Raw genomic sequence first — 22,869 nt, forward strand, 5'->3', positions numbered from 1 at the left:
GCTTATCTGAAGTCAATCTATAGTGTCCAGTTCTTTGCCTTTTACTAGAGAAAATTGAGTAACTCAGTCCATTAGACCAAAAAAAACCCTGAAAAAATCTATGATGTTGCCTTGCACACATCCCTGAAGTATAAGACAATATCATGTTCATGTCATAAGGACAGAAATCAACTGGAACTTAGTTCCTCATGACTGTCACAAATGGTGGATATTCAGGTATTACATACTGTCCCCAGTCACTTGGAATTCAAAGAACCATGGTAATATCCATACAGTAACTCTTGTTTGAGTATGTGACTGACAATAGTTGGCAGAATGCTGGATTCAAGCAAACTCTGATAGTTAAGTTGCTTATCAAATGACTAATCTGATGGACCTGGGTCATTTAATTAACATGTTTTCAGATAGAGAAATCTATTATACATTATAATGTCATAATCCTAACAACTCAGACACAGAAAACAACAAAACAGTGACAGTAAACATCAACTACAGTCTTCATTGGACTTTTTCAGAGGACAATACCAAAGAAATAATGTGGTCTTGGCAGAATTCTCCAATCTCTCTAAAGTCAGGAACAGTTTTCTGTATAAGAGCTGCACATACTGTATGTAAAGTACCAAATCAACTATATTATGTTTTCATGACTACTATTAAAATTTGGTAAAATGCCATGTACTCTATGTGCACAACAAGGATAGAACACATAACTATACCATTAACTATAACTATTAACTACTTATTGTAGACATTCAGAATCAGCAGATTGTTGTCTGTGGGGCGAGTTGGCACAAGTACTTACATGTAGATATGATCAGAATGCCTAGTTTGAGTGATACATGAGTTTGAAGGCTTATCAGATGCTAATCCACTGCATAGTGGTTTATAATGTTTCATATATTCTACAAGGATTGTGAGATTCCTTGTATTTGATTGGCAGTACATTGCTGGATGAATGCTTCCTGGAGCTGCTTGTCTCAGAATCCTTTCTGTTCCGACACAACGGTCTCTTTGAAACAAATGACGAGGCTGCTTTTTAACACCGCTGTCGTTGGTCTGAACATGACCCTAAATATTGACAGAAGGGTTAACCGTTGTTCACAGTGTCAAACTGTCAAGGACTGTTTCTTTCAATCAGTGGAAATATTTTACTCACCACACTCTCTTTGCTCTTTGTTAAACTCTGAATTTTATCCTAGCAGAAACATGTCGTTGCTGCTGTTTGGCCCCTTTTTTACTCACTTGCACTTTGCATAATTCTGTTTGTGCGTGTGATGCATTCAAGCTAAATTGACCCCTTTTGCATATTACGATGGATTGTGTGAGAGGCTCCTCATCCGGATGCCTTTACAACTCAAATTATGCACATAAAAATTCAATTTCAGACCCAAAAAAACCAAAGACAAAACGACCTTGATACAGTTAAAGAAATTCAATAAAGGCATATCACAGCAGTTTCAACTACCCTGTACACACCTCTCTACTCTGCAATTATCTACTCATTTGCAATGACCTGCAGCACAGACTCAGATCTCTATGGCAACACGACACACCAGCAGACCTGTTATGTCTTTCGCTCATGATTGCATTTTTCCAGTAATCTTCTGTATTAATAAAAGTCTATAATATTCCTACAAAAAATTGGCTGTCAGCCTCACAAGCACTTCTCTCCAGCTGGAGGCAGCTCTGAGCTGGATTCATCTTTCTAGAAGAAGGATCAAAAATGTAATTAAGTGTAACTCTATTTCTCTGGATTTATTATTAACGTAAATCAATCATTTTTGGCATACTCATAAATGTGTAATCAAAATGTACAGAAAAAGCGTGTCGGTGCAGCTTCACAGTTCTGTCATCTGAGGTCACATCCAGGGCCGTAGCTGAGATTTCAGCCCAAACAACCACTAAATGTCTTTTTATAGTTACAATTTTACCATAGCTGCTCAATCTGGAAGTTTTATTTAAATTGAGAACAGATAATGTTGTTGTTTCCAGAAAACGTGTATAAGATATAATGGGTATGTCAAATAAAGTGTTATGAAGGTCTAAAATGCTGTTTCAAGTCTCTCTCCATACCATCGAATAAGCTTATTGTAGAGAAATACTGAGTTCTTTATTTTTGTTGCCAACATTTGAGTTACATTTAAATATATTTACTCTAAATTACTGGATCTTAAAACAATTCAACTGTATGGTAGATGCAGCCCAGAGTATCTCCTTTTAATTTCATAAACCCTTGAGTAAAATCAATTTTTTTTTACTAATGATACAACAATTTAAAGATATGTCATGTCGTCCCTATTTCACATAACCCCCTCCGTCTTTGCTTCAGACCTCCAGGCAGTTGGTTTGAAGAAGGGGATGTTCTTCAATCCCGACCCGTACCTGAAGCTCTCCATCCAGCCTGGAAAACACAGCATCTTCCCTTCGCTGCCGCACCATGGCCAGGAGAAACGCTCCGGCGTGGTCTGCAACACAGTTAACCCACAATGGAGCACAGAGGTACGTACATAAAAACACACACACACACACACACACAGAGGACAGAGAGAACACTTTGTCTCTCACACATGTATTTAGCCATCTCCGTGCTATATTTAGAAATGTAAATTATTCAAACTTCATTATCTGTATCCATATTGCTTCCTGTGTCATCTGTGTTCTTCATCATACACGCCAAATACAGTCCTCTGTAAACCAACTTAAAGCCTCACAGACATTTAAAGTCTCCTGCTGTTATTGAACAAGTAGAAATGAACAATTGCACTTAGAACAAAGAGAAAGAAGCAAATGTTCAGAATGATTCTCATTTGGATGGAAGATGGATGGCAGAAATATGTGTGCATGTGTTCTGTTATCTGTAGACAATGATTGTCTCTGACTGTGAAAGGAGCTTGAAAGCAGGACTCCTGCAGTTTTTAGTCTTTCACAGACTGTAGATTTTGGGACCTGATTGTGATTTAATGTGTCTTTTGTTGATGTATATTCAATATTATTCACATTTCAGGCATATGTTTTCATTTTGATATTTTAGTCTCATTTTCATACATTTAAAAAACGTTATCCTCTAAACACTCTCAGACTATAACTGTCACCATGTTTAATGTGCACAGCTGGTTACAGGTGGTGTTCTCATCTATCTGGAGATTAGCAGAAAATGAAACGTTTATCTGTTTATATCAGACTGTAATAGATAACACACAGTGCTCGTATCACTCTGCTCTGCAGTAATACAACAGACTGACTCTCCACAGTGAATCCAGTTGTCATTAGAAATTCTGGCAGTTGCTCACTTCATTGTTCCTGCTCACATAGCATTACCACAGCTGCTGAAGCTGGATTCATTCACCTGCTCACTGAAATACACTTCACTGTTTGGGTTTAGCTTGAGAGAAGAGCTCATTTTTTTGGATAAGATTATGTAAAAATATTCTCTTAGTGAACATTTTCAGGAATATTTAGATGGTTGACAGTCAACATTAATCTTGCACTCATTCCTACTAATAACCAATTACATGGAACACGACTGAAAGTACTGTTGTGTCACACCAATTGTGATTCTACAGATGCATACAGGTCGTTGAATGAGACTTTGGATTAATACAGTAATCAGGCCATTTGTCTATTTCAGAAACCCTGGTTTAGCTGTTTTTATATGCATGGATGAAGAGCAAACAATAGTCCTCCTTCAGCATAGTAGTCCAGGAGAATTTGTCATTGAAAGTATGTTCTAAAATTCATAAGTTTCTAGTATAAACACAGAACAACAGACCACACAGAAGAGGGATGAGTGGGTGCGCCTTTGGTTTCAGCAGTAGAGTAAGAGGATCAATCTAATCCATGGAAATCACATTTGCTTTGTGGAAAACAAGATCAGTCTATTGATTTTCTTATTTAGGACTTTTCCTTGGAAAAATGTCCGTTTCTAGAAAGTTCATTGCCAAATCTATTCTGTTGTAGACATGGCTGATGGCTGATTCATGGCATGAGCAATGGATTTTGAATATAATAATCTACTAGACTAGAGGAATTTCTAAATACATAAAATATTTCAAACATTATGCAAAACAATATTATACAGTATATTTGTCAGGGCTTAGCTGGAAAAAGGTCCTGAAGATGCAGGCTAGATGAGTGTTTGAGTTTAAAATATTAATAAGTGATAATTAAGGATGTCTTTTAAAATAAAGGACATTGTAACCTGTTTACAGTGATTACACACATTAATGTATCTGTTTTATTCTGATTTTAGTTGAAAACAGAAGTGGTCAGCTTTCCCGTGGGCGTTATTGTTACAGTTATCTCATTCCAGGCATTTATTATAATGTCCTACACTCTTGTGTCAGTACCACTTTATTCCAACCATCTTGGTTTATTTCCACCATTCCTTAATGATCTTTCTACTTATAACTAATGGTTCATAGTTTCAGGCGCAATGTCATAAGAGGAACATTTAAGGTGAGTAATATCACTAATGTCAGCCCCTGTCATATAACCTAATACAGTGCTCTAGATTTGCTAGTACATCATAATCAGTGTCATTGAGGGCTGCTGTCATTCCTGCCTCTGAGTAGCCGTCAGTATGCTCTATTAGGACAAATCAGAAAGAAAAGACCAGTTATTTTCATATTCTAACTTTCATAGCTAATGTGGACTAATATCCACATCATTCAAAACCGTCTTTTACAATGATTTGTTCCAAACCCTCCTGATGAGAAACCTCTTGACAGATTATCAGGAGCAAAAGAGATATTATACCAAACTGTATTATGTGTTATGAAAAAAGATTTCAACAGTGAGGTGATCATGGTGGTATTATTATACTTATTATACTTATACTGTTGTCATAGTTAGATTGTTATATCATTAAAAATTCCAGTTGAGGATTTTTAGGACAAAATTCAAAAAAGATTGAAGTGTATAACTGTAGAGGAAAACTGTGTGTCTGTTTTTATCTATCTTTTACTGTAGACTGATGTCAGTTTTTACTGGAACTCATGATTCAATCAGGTTGAAAAACCACAGAAAAAGCTTTTTTTATGAAGAACCAATCAATCAATCAAGTTTATTTGTTACCTGTAATTATATAAGGTACAATCACAGTAAAATGTAATTCCACCAGTTCCTTCAAGTTGCGCATTTAAAAGAGTTTGAGTGGAATAGGAATAGTTGGGGTGGGAGTCTTAAGCAGTGACCTCATTCAAGATCCTAGTGGCCTGAGGGCAGAAGCTCTTCCTGAGCCTCTCGGTGCTGGCCTGGTGTATCCGGTAACCTCATCCTGACTGCAGCAGGGGAATAGGCTGTTATCCAGGTGGTTGGGATGATCTCCTAGCCTTTTTCTTGTAGCACCTGTTGTAAATATCTTTAGGCAGGGTAAAGCACCACCTATTGTATGTTCAGCCAAATAAACCACTCTGCAGGGCCTTGTGGTCCTGTTTGGTGCTGTTTCCGCACCAGTAATGTTCCCTGTCAAGATGCTCTCAATGGTGCAGGAGTAGAAATTCCTCAGTATTTGAGGGGATACACGGAATTTCCTCAAGCGCCTGAGGTGAAACAGTCTGTGCCTTGCCTTTCTCACCACTGAGTCAGTATGCAGCGCCCAGGTCAGGCCCTTGGTGATGTGGACACTAAGGTACTTGAAGCTGTCCACCCTCTCCACCGAGGAGCTGTTGATATTAAGTGGGCTGTAGTTCCTTCCCTGCTTCTTCCCAAATTCCACTATCAGCTCCTTAGTCTTGCTGACATTAAGGAGTAGGTTGTTGTCCTGACACCAGCAAGTCAGGTCCTCTACTTCCTTTTCATTGTTATCTGTGATCAGACCTGCAGCTGTGTCCTCAGCAAACTTGATGATGGTGTTGGAGTCGAAAGTTGCTACACAGTCGTGTGTGTACAGGGGATACAGCAGGGGGCTCAAAATTCAGCCCTGGGGTTCCTTGGTGTTAAGGATGAGGGTAGAAGAGGTGTGTCCACCTACCTTCACCACCTGGGGTCTGACCGTCAGGAAGTCAAGGATCCACATGCACAGTGAGGTGTTAAATCCCAGGTCCTTGAGCTTTGTGATGAGCTTAGAGGAAACTATGGGGTTGAACGCTGAACTGTACTCAATGAACAGTAATTTCACATAGCTCTTTCTTGTCAATATGAGATAGGGTGGTGTGCAGGATGTGTGTTATGGCATTTTCTGTTGATCAGTTGGGACAGAAGGCAAACTGTACTGGGTCCAGTGTGCTAGGTAGTGAGGAGCAGATGTAATCCTTGACCAGCCATTCAAAGCACTTCATCACTACAGAGGTAGGTGCCGCTTGGCGGTACTCATTCAGGCAGGCTGGTCTTGTTTTCTTGGGCACAGGAATGATGGCAGACTCCTTGAAGCACGTGGGTATGACAGACTGAGCCAGGGACATGTTGAATATCATTGGGAACACTGGCGCTAGTTGGTCAGCACATAGTTTGAGGGCCTGCCTACTGATACTGTCTGGTCCTGCTGCTTTCTTGTTGTTCACACACTTGAAAGCCCTCCTGACATGTTAAGAGAGGGTGATAAGTGTGAAAGGTGCACCCACCCATCTATTAACCTCAGCTTCGGCTGTTTGCTTGCTGACTGCCGATGGCCACAAAGTGAGCATACAAGTTGTTTATCTCCCTAGTTAGAGATGCATCAATCTTACTTGTCTGAGTCTTGCAGATGTACTCAAAACATTTTGAGTACAGATGCTCAGAGCTCAGATGACCCATATTCATACCCATTGGACATTGGCTCCAATAAGCCATCTCTACTTTGCTCCAGATCCACCCCAGTGGCTCTTTGTCCTTGGAGCCCAGCCAGAGGTGCCCTCCAATAGCATTGTTGCTATATTATCTCTTATTTACTTATTTATCTATTTTTTTCTCTTTCCTCCTCTGGTTAATTCTGTCCCCCTCTTATGCTCTGTCTCCCTCTGTCACACTGAACACTCACCCACACAAACACACCTACCTAAACGCATGCATGTTGCAATAAGGAAATCTAAGCCAAACTTTATGCATTTTTCATTTATTTGTTTATTGGTTTGATTGCTCTTTGTAGTTCTTGTTATTGTAGCTGCTGTATTGCGTTTTTTTCTCTCTTTTTATATCAGCTTGTTTGAGTTTGGTTTGCCTATTATCTTGTGCTCTTTCATATGTTGCTTGTTTTCATAGAAAATAAAATTGAAAAAAGCCATCTCTACTTTGGGTCTGCTACAGTTAATCAACTGTGTTGTCATGTGGCTCATGAATTACTATTATATTTCTTTCATAGTTATTGTTGACCTGTTCTGTAATTCTGCATATTTCAGAACAGGTCTTGAGGGAGATCATGAAATGAGAGAGACTAATGACTGATGAGACTAATGAATGGACAGGTCAGACCATAACAACATGGGAAATTACTCCACGTGTTTGCATAATCTTAAGCTGTTTTCTGTGTGTCTCAGAGTGCTCTACAGCTAGCTATCCCCCTGCACAGTCTCTACTTTTTATTATGCCCCTCAGGAGACTCCATATTCTGGAAAAGGAAAGTAGCTTAGAGCTGAGTGGATGCTGCCAAGAGGGACACTGCATTAAATCAAACAGCTTCCATGTTGAGTGGAGCTCAGCTTGCTTGGCTATAATGCACAGTATAACTCTAATGGGTGTCCATAGCATGCTGGCTCAGTCAGCACACTATTCATACTGCAGTTCAGGACTGCGCATATTTAGGATGTGATACTGAATCATTTTGTACTAAAATAAAAGGTTGACATATTAAAAACATTCCATGGAAAGAATGGATCCCTGAAAACTTACACTATCCTGGAAAGTAGAATGTAGATGGAATAGAATACTTTTTGAAGATGTATTCTATAAATAGTGATGATATGATGTTTTTGATATGATATTTATCTTCCTTTACCATAATATTGGATCAATATTGACCTTAATAGCATTTATTTCTAGTGTGCTGGATCCAATAAGGATTGATTGATTGTTAATTTATGAGAATGATACGTAGAGTTTTACTTTTCTGCAGTCTAAGGGAAGTTTTAGAAGCTTTGGACATGGATAATCGTCTGTACTTTGATTGAATACTCCAACATTTTATTTAAACATTCATTAATGAGGTAATGTCAAATATTGATCCAATCCAGGAGTTAGGTGCAGGCCTCAGAGATCCCCTTATAATTGTCCTGCATGTCAAAATGAAATTAGCTGCAGTTTTTCAATTGAGCTTCTATCGATATCATGTCTAGATACTTTTAGTACTACTTTTACTTTTACTTAGTTTTGTGTCTGGGAACCGCATACATTTTCTGTGTGAGTTTTATTTAAATTCAGTATGCTCCTTCACCTCAGGGTACAATGAGCTGGCCTAATGGTCACATTTGCAATTGGAATTTTCTGTGAATGGACATTTTGGAAATTGGTTTTGAAAGAAAAGCCTGTGGAGTTGCAATGTGTGACTTACAGTGGGAATGGAGATACAACAGGAGCAATCGCCCCTCACAGAGGTTAAAATAATCAGTGGATGCTCAGATTTGATCTGAATAATGTCATTATTCATATAATGTCAATTTATTGTTCAAATGTTATGGAAATAACTAGAACTTAGAGTAGCTCTGATGTCTGCCATGTGGGCGTTGATTGACAGCTGTGATTGACAGTTTGGCTCACCTGCTGCTCTCCCCAGCTCCAGGACTCACACTGAGTTGGATTATTGTTGCAATATTTCACAAAGTTTAACATTACTTGATTACAATACCTGCCCTATTAGCACAATCCAGGTAAAGCTAACATTAGCCCAAGTGTGCAGCACTCGGTTTTCCCAGTAAACTAGTGTTAGCTTGAGTCCAAGGTAGCGCAGCGTGTTTCCAGAGCATCTTGGCTCCAAACAGAAAAGATGGCGCTGACCATAAGGCCTTTATTTCCTGAGGATGTGTGCACAGCCAACAGAGGGAATGTATGGTAACCAGCAGTCACATGCCAACTAATAGCTAAAAGTACAGGAAACTCACTATATCTATCTTTATACATATACAGTTTATGGGGAAAACGCAAGTTTACCAACTCATCCACGTGGTTCAGACCAAAGCAACTGTATATCAATGCCCTTAATCACAAAGACAGTTATCAAGAATAGATTATCCAAAAATACTATTTTTAAAAGAGGGGCATGCACATTTTATAGACAAAATGTTAAACTATAATATTACACCTAAAATAGTGGTGTGCAAATAGCAGCCCACGACCAAAATCAGGTCCTCTCAAAATGATTTTGACCCCTAGTGACACTTCCTTTTTGGCCACACCAAACCTCAACATGCTAACCTTTCCATAAATGTATTGTAGATGTAACATTACAAATATAAAACCCATTAGACAGCCCGTATAAAATGACCTTTATCGCTGTATAAGAATCAATAGCTTTCATATGGAGAGAGGCATGAAAACTGATACTGTGTCTCATTCTTGTCAGTTGCCACACTTCAGCTCACACTGATGAATGGATAGCATGTGGCGTACATACCTACATATCTACTTTTTCATATGTCAGAGAGATAATATCTTTTATCAGAACAGGCTCTGGCTTACAGTTAGTTACAGTGGTGCAGTAATAATATCACTGGGCCCCAGTGCAGAACTGAGCTTACTGTACATCCACATCAGCTGCTGTAGCTGTGATCCTGACTGAAGAATCATGTACACCAAAGTGATCTCCTTACCTCCTCTCTCTTGCTCAATGATAGTGACATCAATGTGCCATGTTTCCTGTAATATCAGGCCAGGATGGAATAGAGGTAAAGGACACAAAGCTGTAATACTATGATGGTTATATGTTCTGTGCAGTATGGCGAAGAAGGAAAAAAACATTGACTTCTTCCAGGCTTTATATTCGTGTAGTTCAACTCTCAGTTGTCATTCTGATGAAATGGTGCACTGTACCCACATGCAATACAATAAAAGCATGTTAACATGCAACCCATAAAAAACAAAGCATGTTGCTATTTTCTGCTTTTTTTGTGATACAACATACATACCATTACATCATATGGATTAACGTGTACCCTATCCTCTATTAAATTACTTAGGACAGTCATATATCACACTATATATAATCTTGTATTAAACTGCATGTTAAAGTCATATTTGTTTATTGTGGCAGTAACAGCCATTCAGAAGATCTTTAAAGCAACTTAAGCATCAAGCTCCGATGGTGGAACTTTTGCCAAAACATGTGACCGTGATGCAGGTCGTCAATGAAATGTGTCATGATCATCTATCCTGTGCTCATACACACCCTCCCCCCTCCTACCATTAACACACTTAAAATCATTAAGCCACAATTTCAATAGAGAAATCTTGGCACTGATCTGCTAAATGTATACATGTATTTACAGTAACCAGGTTACTACAGTTGTGTAAATGCACTGACTGCCAGGTTATGACATTGGAACTGTAGAAGCCAGTGTTTTTTGACTCATACCAGGCACTAAAAGTCAGGACATCTCTGTCTCTGCTGCTTTTGACTTTTCTTTTGCAATCTGTCTCTTGCAAGTCTCCAATTTATGGAGGAGTAATACTATATTGGTGTAGTACCCCTTTAAAATTATGCATGTGATTGAGTTTTCTCTTTTTGAGCATACATGTGATTAATTGTATGATCACTTGAGAGCTGCTCTTAAAGGTCCCACAACACTTTCTTGTGAGTTATTTGATCAATGTGTCTTATTCTTTATTAGCATGAATCAAAGAACTTTTTTTATTGAACAGTTTCTTTAAAATACATCTCAGCGTCCCTTATTCCTCCTGCTGCTCCTCTACTCATCCCATCTTCTCTTCATACCTCTCTTCCTCTTATTCCTCCTATCCTCTCGTGTCCTTCTCCTCTACAGCTTCATTTCACTGCTCTTCCTACAGATGAACACTTCTGCTGCAGCAACACACACTCCCTCCTCCTCCTCCTCCTCCTCCTCCTCCTCCTCCCAACCTTTTCCTCTCTTGCTCGTTCATCGAGTTTGTCCCGCACCCTGCACGCACAAACACACACTTATCCTCTGTCTGCTCCCTTCTGGCTCATCTTGTAAATTATTCACTCGGACTCCTTTTCATCCTCCTCCTTTATCACCATGCACACTGATTTGCACAGCCTGGCCTTTCTTGCCTTCCTCTCCTTACTTCTCTACCTTCTCAGCACTACAGTGTCACCACATTTCATTTCATCCCATGCAACCAGATGCATTTTTGAAATTTCAATGTGCTCTGTCCCTCATTTCCTCCTCCCTACTTGCCCTGTATTCCTCCATATCTGTTTCCTTTTTATGTTTGTCTGTCCTCCAGCAGGACTGAAAAGTAAATATCACAAGCCACTTCAACTGTAGAACACATATTTACAGTCAACCACATCAGAAAACCAAATACAGCCAGTATGATTATACACACACACACACACACACACACACACTGACTGACTGGCTAAAATACAGCTCAGTTGCACTGTCAATGCAAATTTCAGCATCAGTCCCTCGGGTGAAATATGATAATGGCTGAAAACATGTAGGATAAAGGAAAAGTTCAGTCAAAACTTAAAGCTCTCCACCAGTTTAACACATGACAATCAGTTTATTCATCATGTTTCTACTCATTTAGACTCTGGCCTGTGAAAACATTGTGTCTTCTGTGCCTGAGTCTGAGTCTGTGCTTTGTCAAGTCTGATAAAATAACCCTGTTGATGTCATAGTGATGTCATCGGGGTTATCTCAGTTTGGGTTACAGAAAATTTGTTACAGAAAGAAATAATGTGTTTTTACATACTAGTGTGTTTGGATTCATGCTGTTTTCTGGCCTCTGGGAGTAAGCACAATAAATGAAATTTACTTTACAAGGAAAATATTATATGATGCTGTTAAACCCAACAAGACAGAATAGCCAAATTACAGTAATAAATCTCAGATCATAGAAGCACTGTGAGTCTGCTTCAGGCTTGTTCTGTACCACAGCGGAGCCTGTCTATTGCTGTAAAGAACTGCCTCAGAAAGGTTCCCTAAAGCACCAGACTCAGATGTTTACACATTTATGATGTTATAAAAATACCATTTTATAAAAGTTCTTGCAGCTCTATGCTCAGAATTTTGTTAGAAATTGTCTAAATAGAAAGATGAAGTAGGTCCATTTAGAAAACATAACATGCATTCTCACAAATTTATTTACTCTACCCAGGCATGGAGTTGTTTTAGATATCTGCTTGTGGACTGGAGGTAATGGTTTGTAAGACAGAGGAAGTGACAACATGTCAGTGGCTTTGTTAAACAAGAAACAGTGTTGGAATTATACACCAATATATTTATTGTGGGGTTTGTTGTACAATGTTATTTATGATTAGTTATGTAATGTTATGTTTTAACAAATCATTTTCTCAAATAAGAGCCAATATATACAGAACCGCTCAGAGTACATTTTTGCTGGTCTGACTCACTTAAACATTCTAAAAATGACATTTAGTTCCATGCATAAACATTTTAATTGTTCAGACTTTGTTTCAGCTCCAACTGATTTAATAGAGTTCAAGAGGCCTCCTAAGTCAAACTGGATGTCTGCATAACATGCACAGAGGCAGAGGACACACACTTTTCATATTTTAGAAATATACAATTATTAAAAAAACAAATACCCACAAAACATGAAAAAGTTAAAATCATCCAGTTCATAACATGATGGATTCAGCATGAATACAATCAGATGCACAGACATAAGTGTTATTGTTCCTAAGTCCACAGGAGGTTAACACATGAAATGGTTAATCTATTATATCACTTTTAACTGCTTCATACGAAGCTCCTCATGCCTGCTCTTCCTAGGACTATCAGAAGTTTTATACATATCAGCACAAATAGGTAGTTTGTGGTACTGTAGTTATCCAATTTTTCAATAATTATATAATTAATACCAATAAAAAGTAATAGTAATAATACTATACAGTCATAGTTAACATTTACTATAATAATAATACTGCAGTGGGTATATGTGCAAAAGTACCACTAATGACGATTACAAAGTAATAAGTAATACTAAGACTAGAATTCCAAAGACTAGACCACACTGACTTTAATTTAGAGATTACAACTATATACTGCAGTGGTCTAAATGAAGGAGTTTGTGAGTTGGTCTGTGTTGTAATATTCTTCCTGCTTAAGAAGATGTTTAGAGCAGTCTGGAAGGAGAGCTGAGGATAAAGAGGAAGGAAAGAGGGATATTTGTGTTGACACACTGAGTTGCAACCTCTTTGAATTATTCATGTGTTCACGTTTGACCAGGATACAGTTTGTTTTTGAAGGGCAGTACTAGTGTGGATGTTTTTGGATTAAAGCTGCTAATAGCTCATACAGTAATTTGCACCAATATTCATTCAAGCATTTACAAATTTTGATACCAGAAATGAAGAACCATGTCTCAAAGGGCTTTAAGCTGAATTCACTGTTTGCCTCTGAATTTTATTTTTGGAAAGAGTGGCAAAGCGTTGGAGGATTTGGACAGTTAAATGCCCAGACTCTAAAGTGACTCTTAAGAAGCTTGGACTGTGATCAGACCCCCACTGAGAGCGATGGGGGCGGAGGGGAAGGGAGGGAGATTATTTATTTCATCAAAACTAAAACCACATACATCTCTAATTGACTTGGAGAAAGAAGAATAAACTCTAATTTAGGCTCTGGAAAGATATCTTAATCCATCATAACGCTGTAGCTTCAGTAAAGGAGACCACAAATTGGCAACCGAGTAGTAGTAGATAGGCTTCCAAACCCAAACAGATTTAGAAAGAGATGAACAAGCTTATTCTTCATGACACTGTATCAACAAAAACTGAACATTATAAATTGCACAGAGAGGGAATTTACTGCAGGGTTTTGTATTTAGTGGTATTACAGTGTACAAGGCTGTATACTGTATTTTTTCTGGTCAGTTGAATCTGATGACAATCTACAGTCTTATGAGCAGATTGCCTTGAGATTGACCGAGCACATTCATTCACCCCACACAGTGAATACTTTCCATTTTGGACACTTCATGAGTTCATTTAATGGGCAGGTTTATCATGAAATGACAAGAACATTTATGCTAGCCCTAAGCTAACCCTGTCTCTGACAAAATACATTTAAATACTACTGGTATTTCTTTTCAAAGTACTTTATGAGGAAATGTAACAGCTGTAGAAATGTGATATTCAAAGCCAACAAAGGAGTCGTAGGGAGGAGGTAGGGGTGGTTTGGAATTTGATCCAACAACACCACGTGGGGTGCAAGACACAAACCGTCTTTCTCTGTTCTAACCTTAAATCTGAGTTGAAGACATGTACCTATGAGCATGATTTGTAACATCAAAACTAGTTTGGAGCCAAAGACTCTTGGGGGAGCTAAGCCTCCCCAGACTCTCCTGTAATTTGAACACAGATGTTGGTGATCACTTAACTTTTATCTAGTGTCATCGTTAGATCAAAATGTTAATTTGTCAATTACTTTGGTTTAGTGATGCACCAATCCAATATGCCAGATTAGTACTGATACCAATAATGGCTTGTTAAGTGGATCAAGTATCGACTGCATGTCATCGATCATTAAATACAGTTATTTGGTCAATGTCATTATAAAATTCAGTATTTCTATTATCAGACACATTCTTTGGGTTGGTTTTATTGGGTTGGTACTTGGTACAGCAGATACTCTGAGTTTATAATTCTGAATTGGTACCGAGAGAGACAAAGTTGGATCAGTGCGTCCCTGCTTTGGCTTATGACTAAATACCTGTAAAATTAATGACATGCTCATCAATCTCAGCGGTACTTTGTGCTACATGCTAATTAGCAAATGTTGGCATGATAGCTCACTAAATTAAGATCATAGCAGTGGTGAACATTGCATGCTAACTCACAGAGCTGCTAGCTTTTCTGTAGACTCTTTTTCTTGTCCAATATTTAACCAGCCAATACATTGAGTTTAGATTATATTGTCAAGCACTGATTGAATATTTTCCTGTCACATTCACTGCAAATATTTTGTCTTGTTAGTTAATAGAAATGTTTTCTTGTTGGGCTGCATTTTGATTGCTACAAGATAAGGTTGCCCTAAACTATTTAGACTTTAATATCCTCATAGTCTGCTATTAAAAAGGCTAATATACTGGCAAACAGACACTATGATCTAACTGTAACAAATATCAAACATCATCCCAATACAATGACACTGAGCAACATGATCTGTGTTTCTCTGTTTCTCCAGAGGTTTAACTTTGTGTCTCTGCCCACTGATGTGCTGGAGATCGAGGTGAAGGATAAGTTTGCCAAGAGTCGGCCAATCATCAAGCGCTTCCTGGGGAAGCTCTCTGTCCCTGTCCAGAGGCTGCTGGAAAAACATGCAATTGGGTAAAACCCGCATACCACACACACTCATGCATTATTGTTGTTGTTTGAAGTTGGATTGCAGTGGGACCGCGTTCGTCATCAGTCCAAATATTACTCTAGTGCTGGATGATTCACGTCTGTAGAGGTGTGGAAGCTTTCCCACATACACAAGCCCACACAGACAGTCGATGAGATAAAGGGTGTGGGTGGTTGTAGCCAGTTTGAATCTCTTGTGATTGTCTGAGTTTAGGTATTATTTCAATAGCTATGTGTACATATGGCTGCATGTCCTTGCTGGTCAAAATAAATAAAACTCAAGCAACTTCTCTTTTATTCCGTCTGTCACTGTCTTTTTGTCTGCAGGGATCGGGTGGTGAGTTACTCTCTGGGTCGTAGGCTGCCAACAGATCATGTCTGCGGCCAGCTGCAGTTCCGCTTTGAGCTGACATCCTCTATTCATCCAGGTACTTAAGACATCACGCCATCTAGCAGCCCGGACAGACATTTTCTCAATCCTCCCTTTGGCCTTAAAGAAATCTGCTGATATTTACAGGCTGTAAAACCTTGCTCTTAAGTAATCTCTCTCACCAGAGGAAAAGTGCTTTGAAGCTCTTTTAAAGCATCAACAACTGGGGAGGATGGAAATATTTCCAAAATACATATTTCCTACTCATTTGTTATTAGTTGTGCAAGTACACTGCCTTTATAGTACCTTTCAATATCAAAGTGAAAACATCCCTTTGAATAGGACACACCTAAACCATCACTGGTGAAGCCAATTAGTTTTAGAAGTCACATATGTAGATAAATAGAAAATTGCCTGTGTGGAGACAGGGGGTTCAATTGAATGTAGTATAAATACATCTGTATATGTGGTTTAAATATAACTGTATTTGGAATATCCAACTTTTGATGGGCAATATCATAGCAAAACTCCACCATGAAGACAAAGGAACACTCATGCAACTCCATGACAATGTGATTGTCTTGTATCCATTCCCTGACTTGTGTTTTCAATTTCAAAAGATACTGAAAATCTCTTGGAGTGCAGGATTGTTGAAGCAACAATAGTTGGCTTAATTGCTTCATCAGTTGTAGTTTTATGGGAGAGTGACTAGACACCATGTTACATTGCACATAATCATAAACATAGCAAACACAACATGAAGCATGACGGTGGCAGCATCATGCTGTGGGGATGCTTCTCTGCAGCTCTGTGAGCGTAAAATGAACGTAAGAAAATCTGATGGAGTCTGAGAGAAACCTGCATCTTGGGAGATTTGTTTTCCAGCAAGACAATGAGCCCGAGCATAAAGCCATAGCTTAAACAGGAATGACTTCAAAACAACAATGTTAATCTCCTGAAGTGGCTCAGTCAGAGTCTAGTATTTGTGACTGTTCACTCACAATCCACATGCAACCTGACAGCTCCAGCTGTTTTGGAAAGAAGAACGAGGGGAAAGCGTGTAGATGTGCAAAGCTGATATAGTCCTATTTACTGCTGCCAGAGGTGCATCTACTGAATACTGACATGGAGAGCTGATTTCACTTTGACATTAACTGGTATTTTTCTGTTGATCAGTGTTATAAAAGCCACATTAAATCTACTTTGATTCAATGTTGTAAAAAAATTGACACAAATAAGGATGAATACTTTTTATAAGCAATGTAATTCCTGAGGATGTATTTAGGGTTATGTTAGTAATTACCTTGTTCAGTAGGGCTATGCAATATAAAGAGGATAAGAGCTGGCCTGGATTCAGACAGCTGATTGCTTTTTAGATCTAGTTCCAAGTTGATGAAATACTTGTATCCGCTAAGATGTGAAGCTAACAAGTCTCACATCAAATTTTGTTTTTTTATTAACAGAGAGCAATGTGCATCACTTTATCTGGCTGAAATACAAAATATTACCTGGAGATGATATTAGATTATATTAGCTGTTGCAGTTAATGTTAGTTCTGTAGGTAACTTGACTAACTTCACTTTCTGTTGTCTGCTTCTCTGAAAGCTGGTGTCTGTATTGGGCTGGTGAAACTGTAAAAATAGCTAAATGCGTCACATCAACTGAGTAACATCAATATTTTAAGCTTATTAACTTGATAGTAAATCAGGACTTATTTACTTATTTTAAGTATTTGGAGCAAGTAGCTTGTGAGAAGTAAGTTTGTGCAAACGTAAGCAGACTACACCCGTTATGTATCAGACACATATTTCATTAACTCATATCTTCTGCTGCTCATTCAGATTTCATAAGTCAAACAAAGACAGATCTCATTTGAGCCTGAAAGTCTGTTCTCCAGCATAGAAATAACAGTTTGACAAACAAACCTTAACTCAAGGTCCTCTTACAAGCTTTTTCACAGAGTTTTCAGTCACAGACTTGTTTGTATTTATTGATTCACTGATTTTATTTCCTCACCCACTGTAACAGGCAAGAAGACTCTGCCTGTAGTGAAACAGATAAGCTCACAGGCAGCCTTGATCAATCAATATAGATACTGTTAATATGTTCAGGACATATAAACAGGAGATTTGTGTGATTTAAACAGCTTTCTGTGTGGATTACGCTTCACTAAATGCACCAGAGGAGAAAAAAATAGACTTGGAGCAGGGAGGCAGGGAGTGACGCACACTTCTGGAGAAAACTGATGAATGTGGCAAGTTTTCTTAAATTGCGTGTTGAGCTACTGAAGAACTAATCTGTTCATATAAACAATTCTTCCATGAGGCCAACTGATCTTAAAATTTAAGCTTTTCTTTTTGCTTTTGGACTCATCCATTGTTTTCACAGTCAAGTTATGTATTATCCTTTAATAACTTTCAGTAGATTTGTCCTCGTTGTCCTTCTATTAACAGCATTGTTCCTTTCTCAGATGATGAGGAGGTCTCACTGGTCATAGAAGCAGCCTGCCCTGAAGGACAAAACGCAGCAGATGTCAACCATGTTCCTGATGCAGCTGATGATGACACGCTAAGTGTGGGACCCGACATGCCTGACCTCCCCCTGGATGCCCCTCCTGACCCTGAGACCTCTGCCCCACCAGCCTCCACAGCTGAAACCTCCACAACCGAGGAGGTCCAACCTGCTGAGACGGAGGAGACCGAGGTGGCACCAGAGATGGAGCAAGGCACCATGGAGGAGGAGAGCACAGTGAGGGAAGAGCCCCCGTGTACTGAGCCCCAGGCGGAGCAGGAGGATGAGGGCCCAGCTGAACAGCAGGAGGAAAACGCTGGAGTGGGGATAGAAGAGGGAGCGGGGGAGGAGAGGCAGCAGGTGGAGGAAGAGGAGGAGCACAGAGAAGAGTGTGCATCACATGTTGAAGAGGAGGCAACAGTAGAAGAAAAGGAAGACGGGGAGGAAACCCAGCCAAAGCCAGACTCTGACAATCCTGCAGCAGGAACTACAAACAATGAGGCTCCTACCGCAGAGGCTCCTGCAGAGGGAGCCATCACATCCCAGGAGGCCCCTGTAGAAACAGCTGAAGGGGCCCCTCAGGAAGTGACAGGTGGAGGAGAAAGACACTCCACCCCCTGCGCCTGCCAATCCCTCTTCACAAACTACAACTCCCATGGTCCCTCGCGGCGTAAAAACCGCCCCTGCTCCCTGCCGGTGTCAGAGCTGGAGACAGTGATTGCGTCAGCCTGCGGCGAGCCAGAGACGCCACGATCCCACTACATCCGGATCCACCACCTCCTCCACAGCCTCCCCTCGGCCCAACAACGAGCTCCGAGCCAGGAGGAGGAGCCCGGGGAGGGAGAGAATACAAGCACAACTCAAGACACCACCTCCACATCACCAACACTTAAAACCTCCAAAGACAGAGAAGAGGAGGGGCAGGAGGATGAGGATGAGGAGGATACAACCCAGTCTCCCTCTCAGGTAGGAGCCACAGATGGACTGTAAATAAATACACACATGGGCATTTAGAATTTAGCAGATAGCAAAAATACACTGATGCCTGTAACTGACACAATCAGTTGAATCATATTTTCACAACAGACAGTGGTGGAAGAAGTATTCAGATCAAGTAGCAATAATGTAAAAATACTCCATTACAAGTAAAAGTCCTGAATAAAAAATCCTACTTAGGTAAAAGTACATAAGTATTATGAGCTTGATGTAGTTAAAGTATTGCAGTAAAAGTAGTGGTTTGGTCCCTCTGACTGATATATTATTATATATGACATCATCAGATTATTAATAGTGAAGCATCAGTGTTAGAGCAGCATGTTACTGTTGTAGCTGCTGGAGGTGGAGCTAGTTTACACTACTTTATATACAGTTAGCTAGTTTAGTCCTGTGGTTCCCAACCTAGGGGTCGGGCCCCTCCAAAGGGTCAGCAGATAAATCTGAGGGGTCGTGAGATGATTAATGGGAGAGGAAAGAAGAAAAAACAAAGTTCTGACACACAAATCTGTTTTCAGTTTTTGGACTTTTTCTCTAATCTTTGATTTTTGCTGAAATATTGCATCATTTGAACATTTATTGAAATGGCTCTCAGCAGCATGCCACTCTCATACATCTCCATCTCTAACTTTGTCTCTCTGGTTTCTGCCCTCTGAACACCTGATATTAGTAAGAACTTCCACCTTAATGCTTGGGAACAAATCAAAATGACAAATGACAACCTGTGAATGTGACAGCAACAATATTTGATATCCATTAGATTTGTTTTGAAGTAAAGTTGCCTTTATAAACCCCACATTTTGAGCCTATTATTGATCAAGGTCTCGGTGTCTCAGCCTATTGCACTCTGTCGTGGTAGTTGTCGTAGCTCCAGTCAAAGTCCTCCCCTCTATAAGCTTCAAATGGCCTTTTAGAAACCCTTGTGTGTCCAAAGTTTGCTACAATTCATGGTTTTAAAAACCAAAAATGGTTCATATGAGAGACTTTACTCACTGCCCCTTTAAATCTTTGTGTTTTTCTGCAGGTCCCAGAGTGTCCAGGTCCCTGCTGCCGTCGCTCTCTTCCCCGCAGCCTCTCCATTGAACGCCTCTCTGAGCTAAACCAGCTCCTGGAAGGTGAGGGGGGAGGAGGAGGTGGAGGGCAGACAGCAGTCAGGAGGATCTCCCCCTCCTGCCTGGAGGGCGAGGAGGGGGATTCCAGTCACGGAGGAGGAACTAGAGTTGGCGGGAGCAGCCACAGACCCCCGGGCGAAAACGAGTGCGAGTTCTGCGACACCTCCTGCTACAGCACTTCCTGCTACAGCACTTCCTGTTACAGTACATCATGCTACAGCAACTCAGGCTATGAAGGGAGGGGCCGCTTCTGCAGCCACACCCGCCTCTCCTCAGTGGACAGCAACCGGCTCTCCGGCAGCACCGTGTTCTCCTCGCAGGATGAAGACGAAGATGAGGAGAGCGCCTTCGAGTCGGTACCCGACTCCGGCCACAGCCCTGAGGGCCAGGAGGGGGGCGGGGCAGGAAGAGAGAGGAGGGCAGGGAGATGGAAGGAGTCCAGGAGAGGAGAACATGGGGAGCCAGCAGTGGCCGGGCCCAGTGATAGGAACAGCATCGGTGAGATAAAATATCACTTTCCTATTGGTCCTTCTTAATTAATACTCACTGGAGATGCTGCTCGGTGTTTCTGACATGCACTTCATTACATAAATGTGGTCGCAATTTTTCATGTGGAACTCATGAATGAGTGTCAAAGTGTTTCTGAGCTAACGTTATCAGCGGTGAGGCTATTAGCCTGCAGGTTTGAGGGACAGCTGCAGGGAGAAGGAGAGAGAAAATGTGACTAAATATGAAATAAAGAGAGAAGTCATAGTTAAGAGAGTCAGAGGGAATGAGTACTAACATGAGTGTGTGTGTGTGTGTGTGTGTGTGTGTGTGTGTGTGTGTGTGTGTGTGTGTGTGTGTGTGTGTGAGAGAGAGCCACACCAATCATCAGACCATTAGTCTCACTGAATCTGAAGCTTTCATTCATGCCAACTCCTCACAACATGAATATGCAGCAAATCCCTAACAAACAGCATGTATGCAAGTAGAATTACTGTAAATTCTCAAATAGTATAAAGCAAATTCAACACTTCCTCCATGTTTAGCCTTTGTCTTAACAAACATACAGAGTACAGTTCATGTGGAATTCAACAGTGGTAACACTTTACTTTAAGTCCCCTATAAGCAATAAAAACAGTGAATGACACTATAATGGAGGAGTTCACAGTAGTTATAGTTGATGACAAATACATTAATAAACACTTATATCTGCCTACAAGTACATTACCAGTCAAAAGTTTAGAGACACCTTCCCATTCACTTGAATGATAAAGTGTGTCCAAACTTTTGACTGGTATTGTATATTAACCTATAGTGTGTTACAATTTAATAAATGTTCATATACTTGCTTATAAATGCTAAACCTCACCACTACTTTCACAGGTGTGTGAGGTATCATTCCTGTCTTTTCTTGTTAGCTTTTAATGTGAAAAATCTGCATGAATAGTTGAGTTAAATAGACTGTAGCTTAAGTGATTGAAAAAAAAAAAAACAGCAAAGGGGAAGTGATTAGAGATGATTAGTGAATCAAATCAGTAGTTCTGAAAAGGAAATCAGAAGCAGTAGATTGGTTGGTATTACATGACTGTTTTTATTGTGCTGTGGAAACGTACATTATAATTAGCCATTAAAGTAAAGATTTTTTGAAACTTGGCCACCTACTTTTATTTGAGAATTTACTGTAATATCTGCTGTCACACTGTGTAAATTCTATTTTCAGTCTGATAAATGATGATATTGATCAGAAACTTTATCAGGGAATTCATTAAAAGAAGAGGTAATGCTCACATTATGTTTGAAAGCCCAAAAGACATTAACATTTAACAGATAGATGATAACAGAAGTGTCATGTATCCCGTGTGAAAGGGGCTTAAAATCAGGTAAGATACAGTACAGATAAAGCTATGGACAGATATGTTGAAACATTTTATGTTAATTTTATGGAATACCAGTAAGGTTTGCAAGTAATAGCATGATTCCTACATAAAAATAACATAACTAACTTCAAAATGCTTAAACAAGCTGCATAATGTCAGCAGAAAGATGAACACCTCTTCAGCTTCTTCATATAACCTGCAGTCAAATGAGTCTGTTTGACTGGCCTTGTTTTACTGGATAAATTGTCATATTTTATACTGTATTTGTACATTTTTTACATAATGACTGTTGTTCACTGTGATAGAAAAGTAGGTCACATACACACACACCGACAGTCTTTGCAGAAACAAAATGAAACTCCTCTGAAACGCTATCGGCAGTCTGCCAGACTTCCTGCCAGGTTTGCTCTTTCATATGGTTTTCCTTTCTGTTTTCCCTCCCGCTCCCATCAACACACTAGCACATGTGCCACATAAAGTTGTTTTTTTTTTTTTTAATTCTGAAAATAGAATTTCATGCTTACCCTCAGAATGTCCACACATCGAGAAGCCAAGATCAGCTTCTGGGTTTTATTAAAAAATCATATCTGGTCCAGTCTTTGG

At 39.7% G+C, this 22,869-nt stretch overlaps 1 protein-coding gene across 2 annotated transcripts in view; it reads left to right on the forward strand.

The window, feature by feature from the left end:
- Window positions 1-22,869, forward strand: part of LOC137173234 (E3 ubiquitin-protein ligase HECW1) — an 80,221-nt gene that overhangs the window by 25,300 nt on the left and 32,052 nt on the right. For both annotated transcript variants that reach the window (XM_067577962.1, XM_067577961.1), the window contains exons 7-11: window positions 2,330-2,499; window positions 15,261-15,403; window positions 15,746-15,846; window positions 18,259-19,265; window positions 20,317-20,902. In XM_067577962.1, the coding sequence (XP_067434063.1) occupies window positions 2,330-2,499; window positions 15,261-15,403; window positions 15,746-15,846; window positions 18,259-19,265; window positions 20,317-20,902 (2,007 nt within the window). The remainder of the gene's footprint in view (window positions 1-2,329; window positions 2,500-15,260; window positions 15,404-15,745; window positions 15,847-18,258; window positions 19,266-20,316; window positions 20,903-22,869) is intronic.

Source organism: Thunnus thynnus, chromosome 21 (assembly GCF_963924715.1).
Source record: "Thunnus thynnus chromosome 21, fThuThy2.1, whole genome shotgun sequence".
Classification (NCBI taxonomy): Eukaryota; Metazoa; Chordata; class Actinopteri; order Scombriformes; family Scombridae; genus Thunnus; species Thunnus thynnus.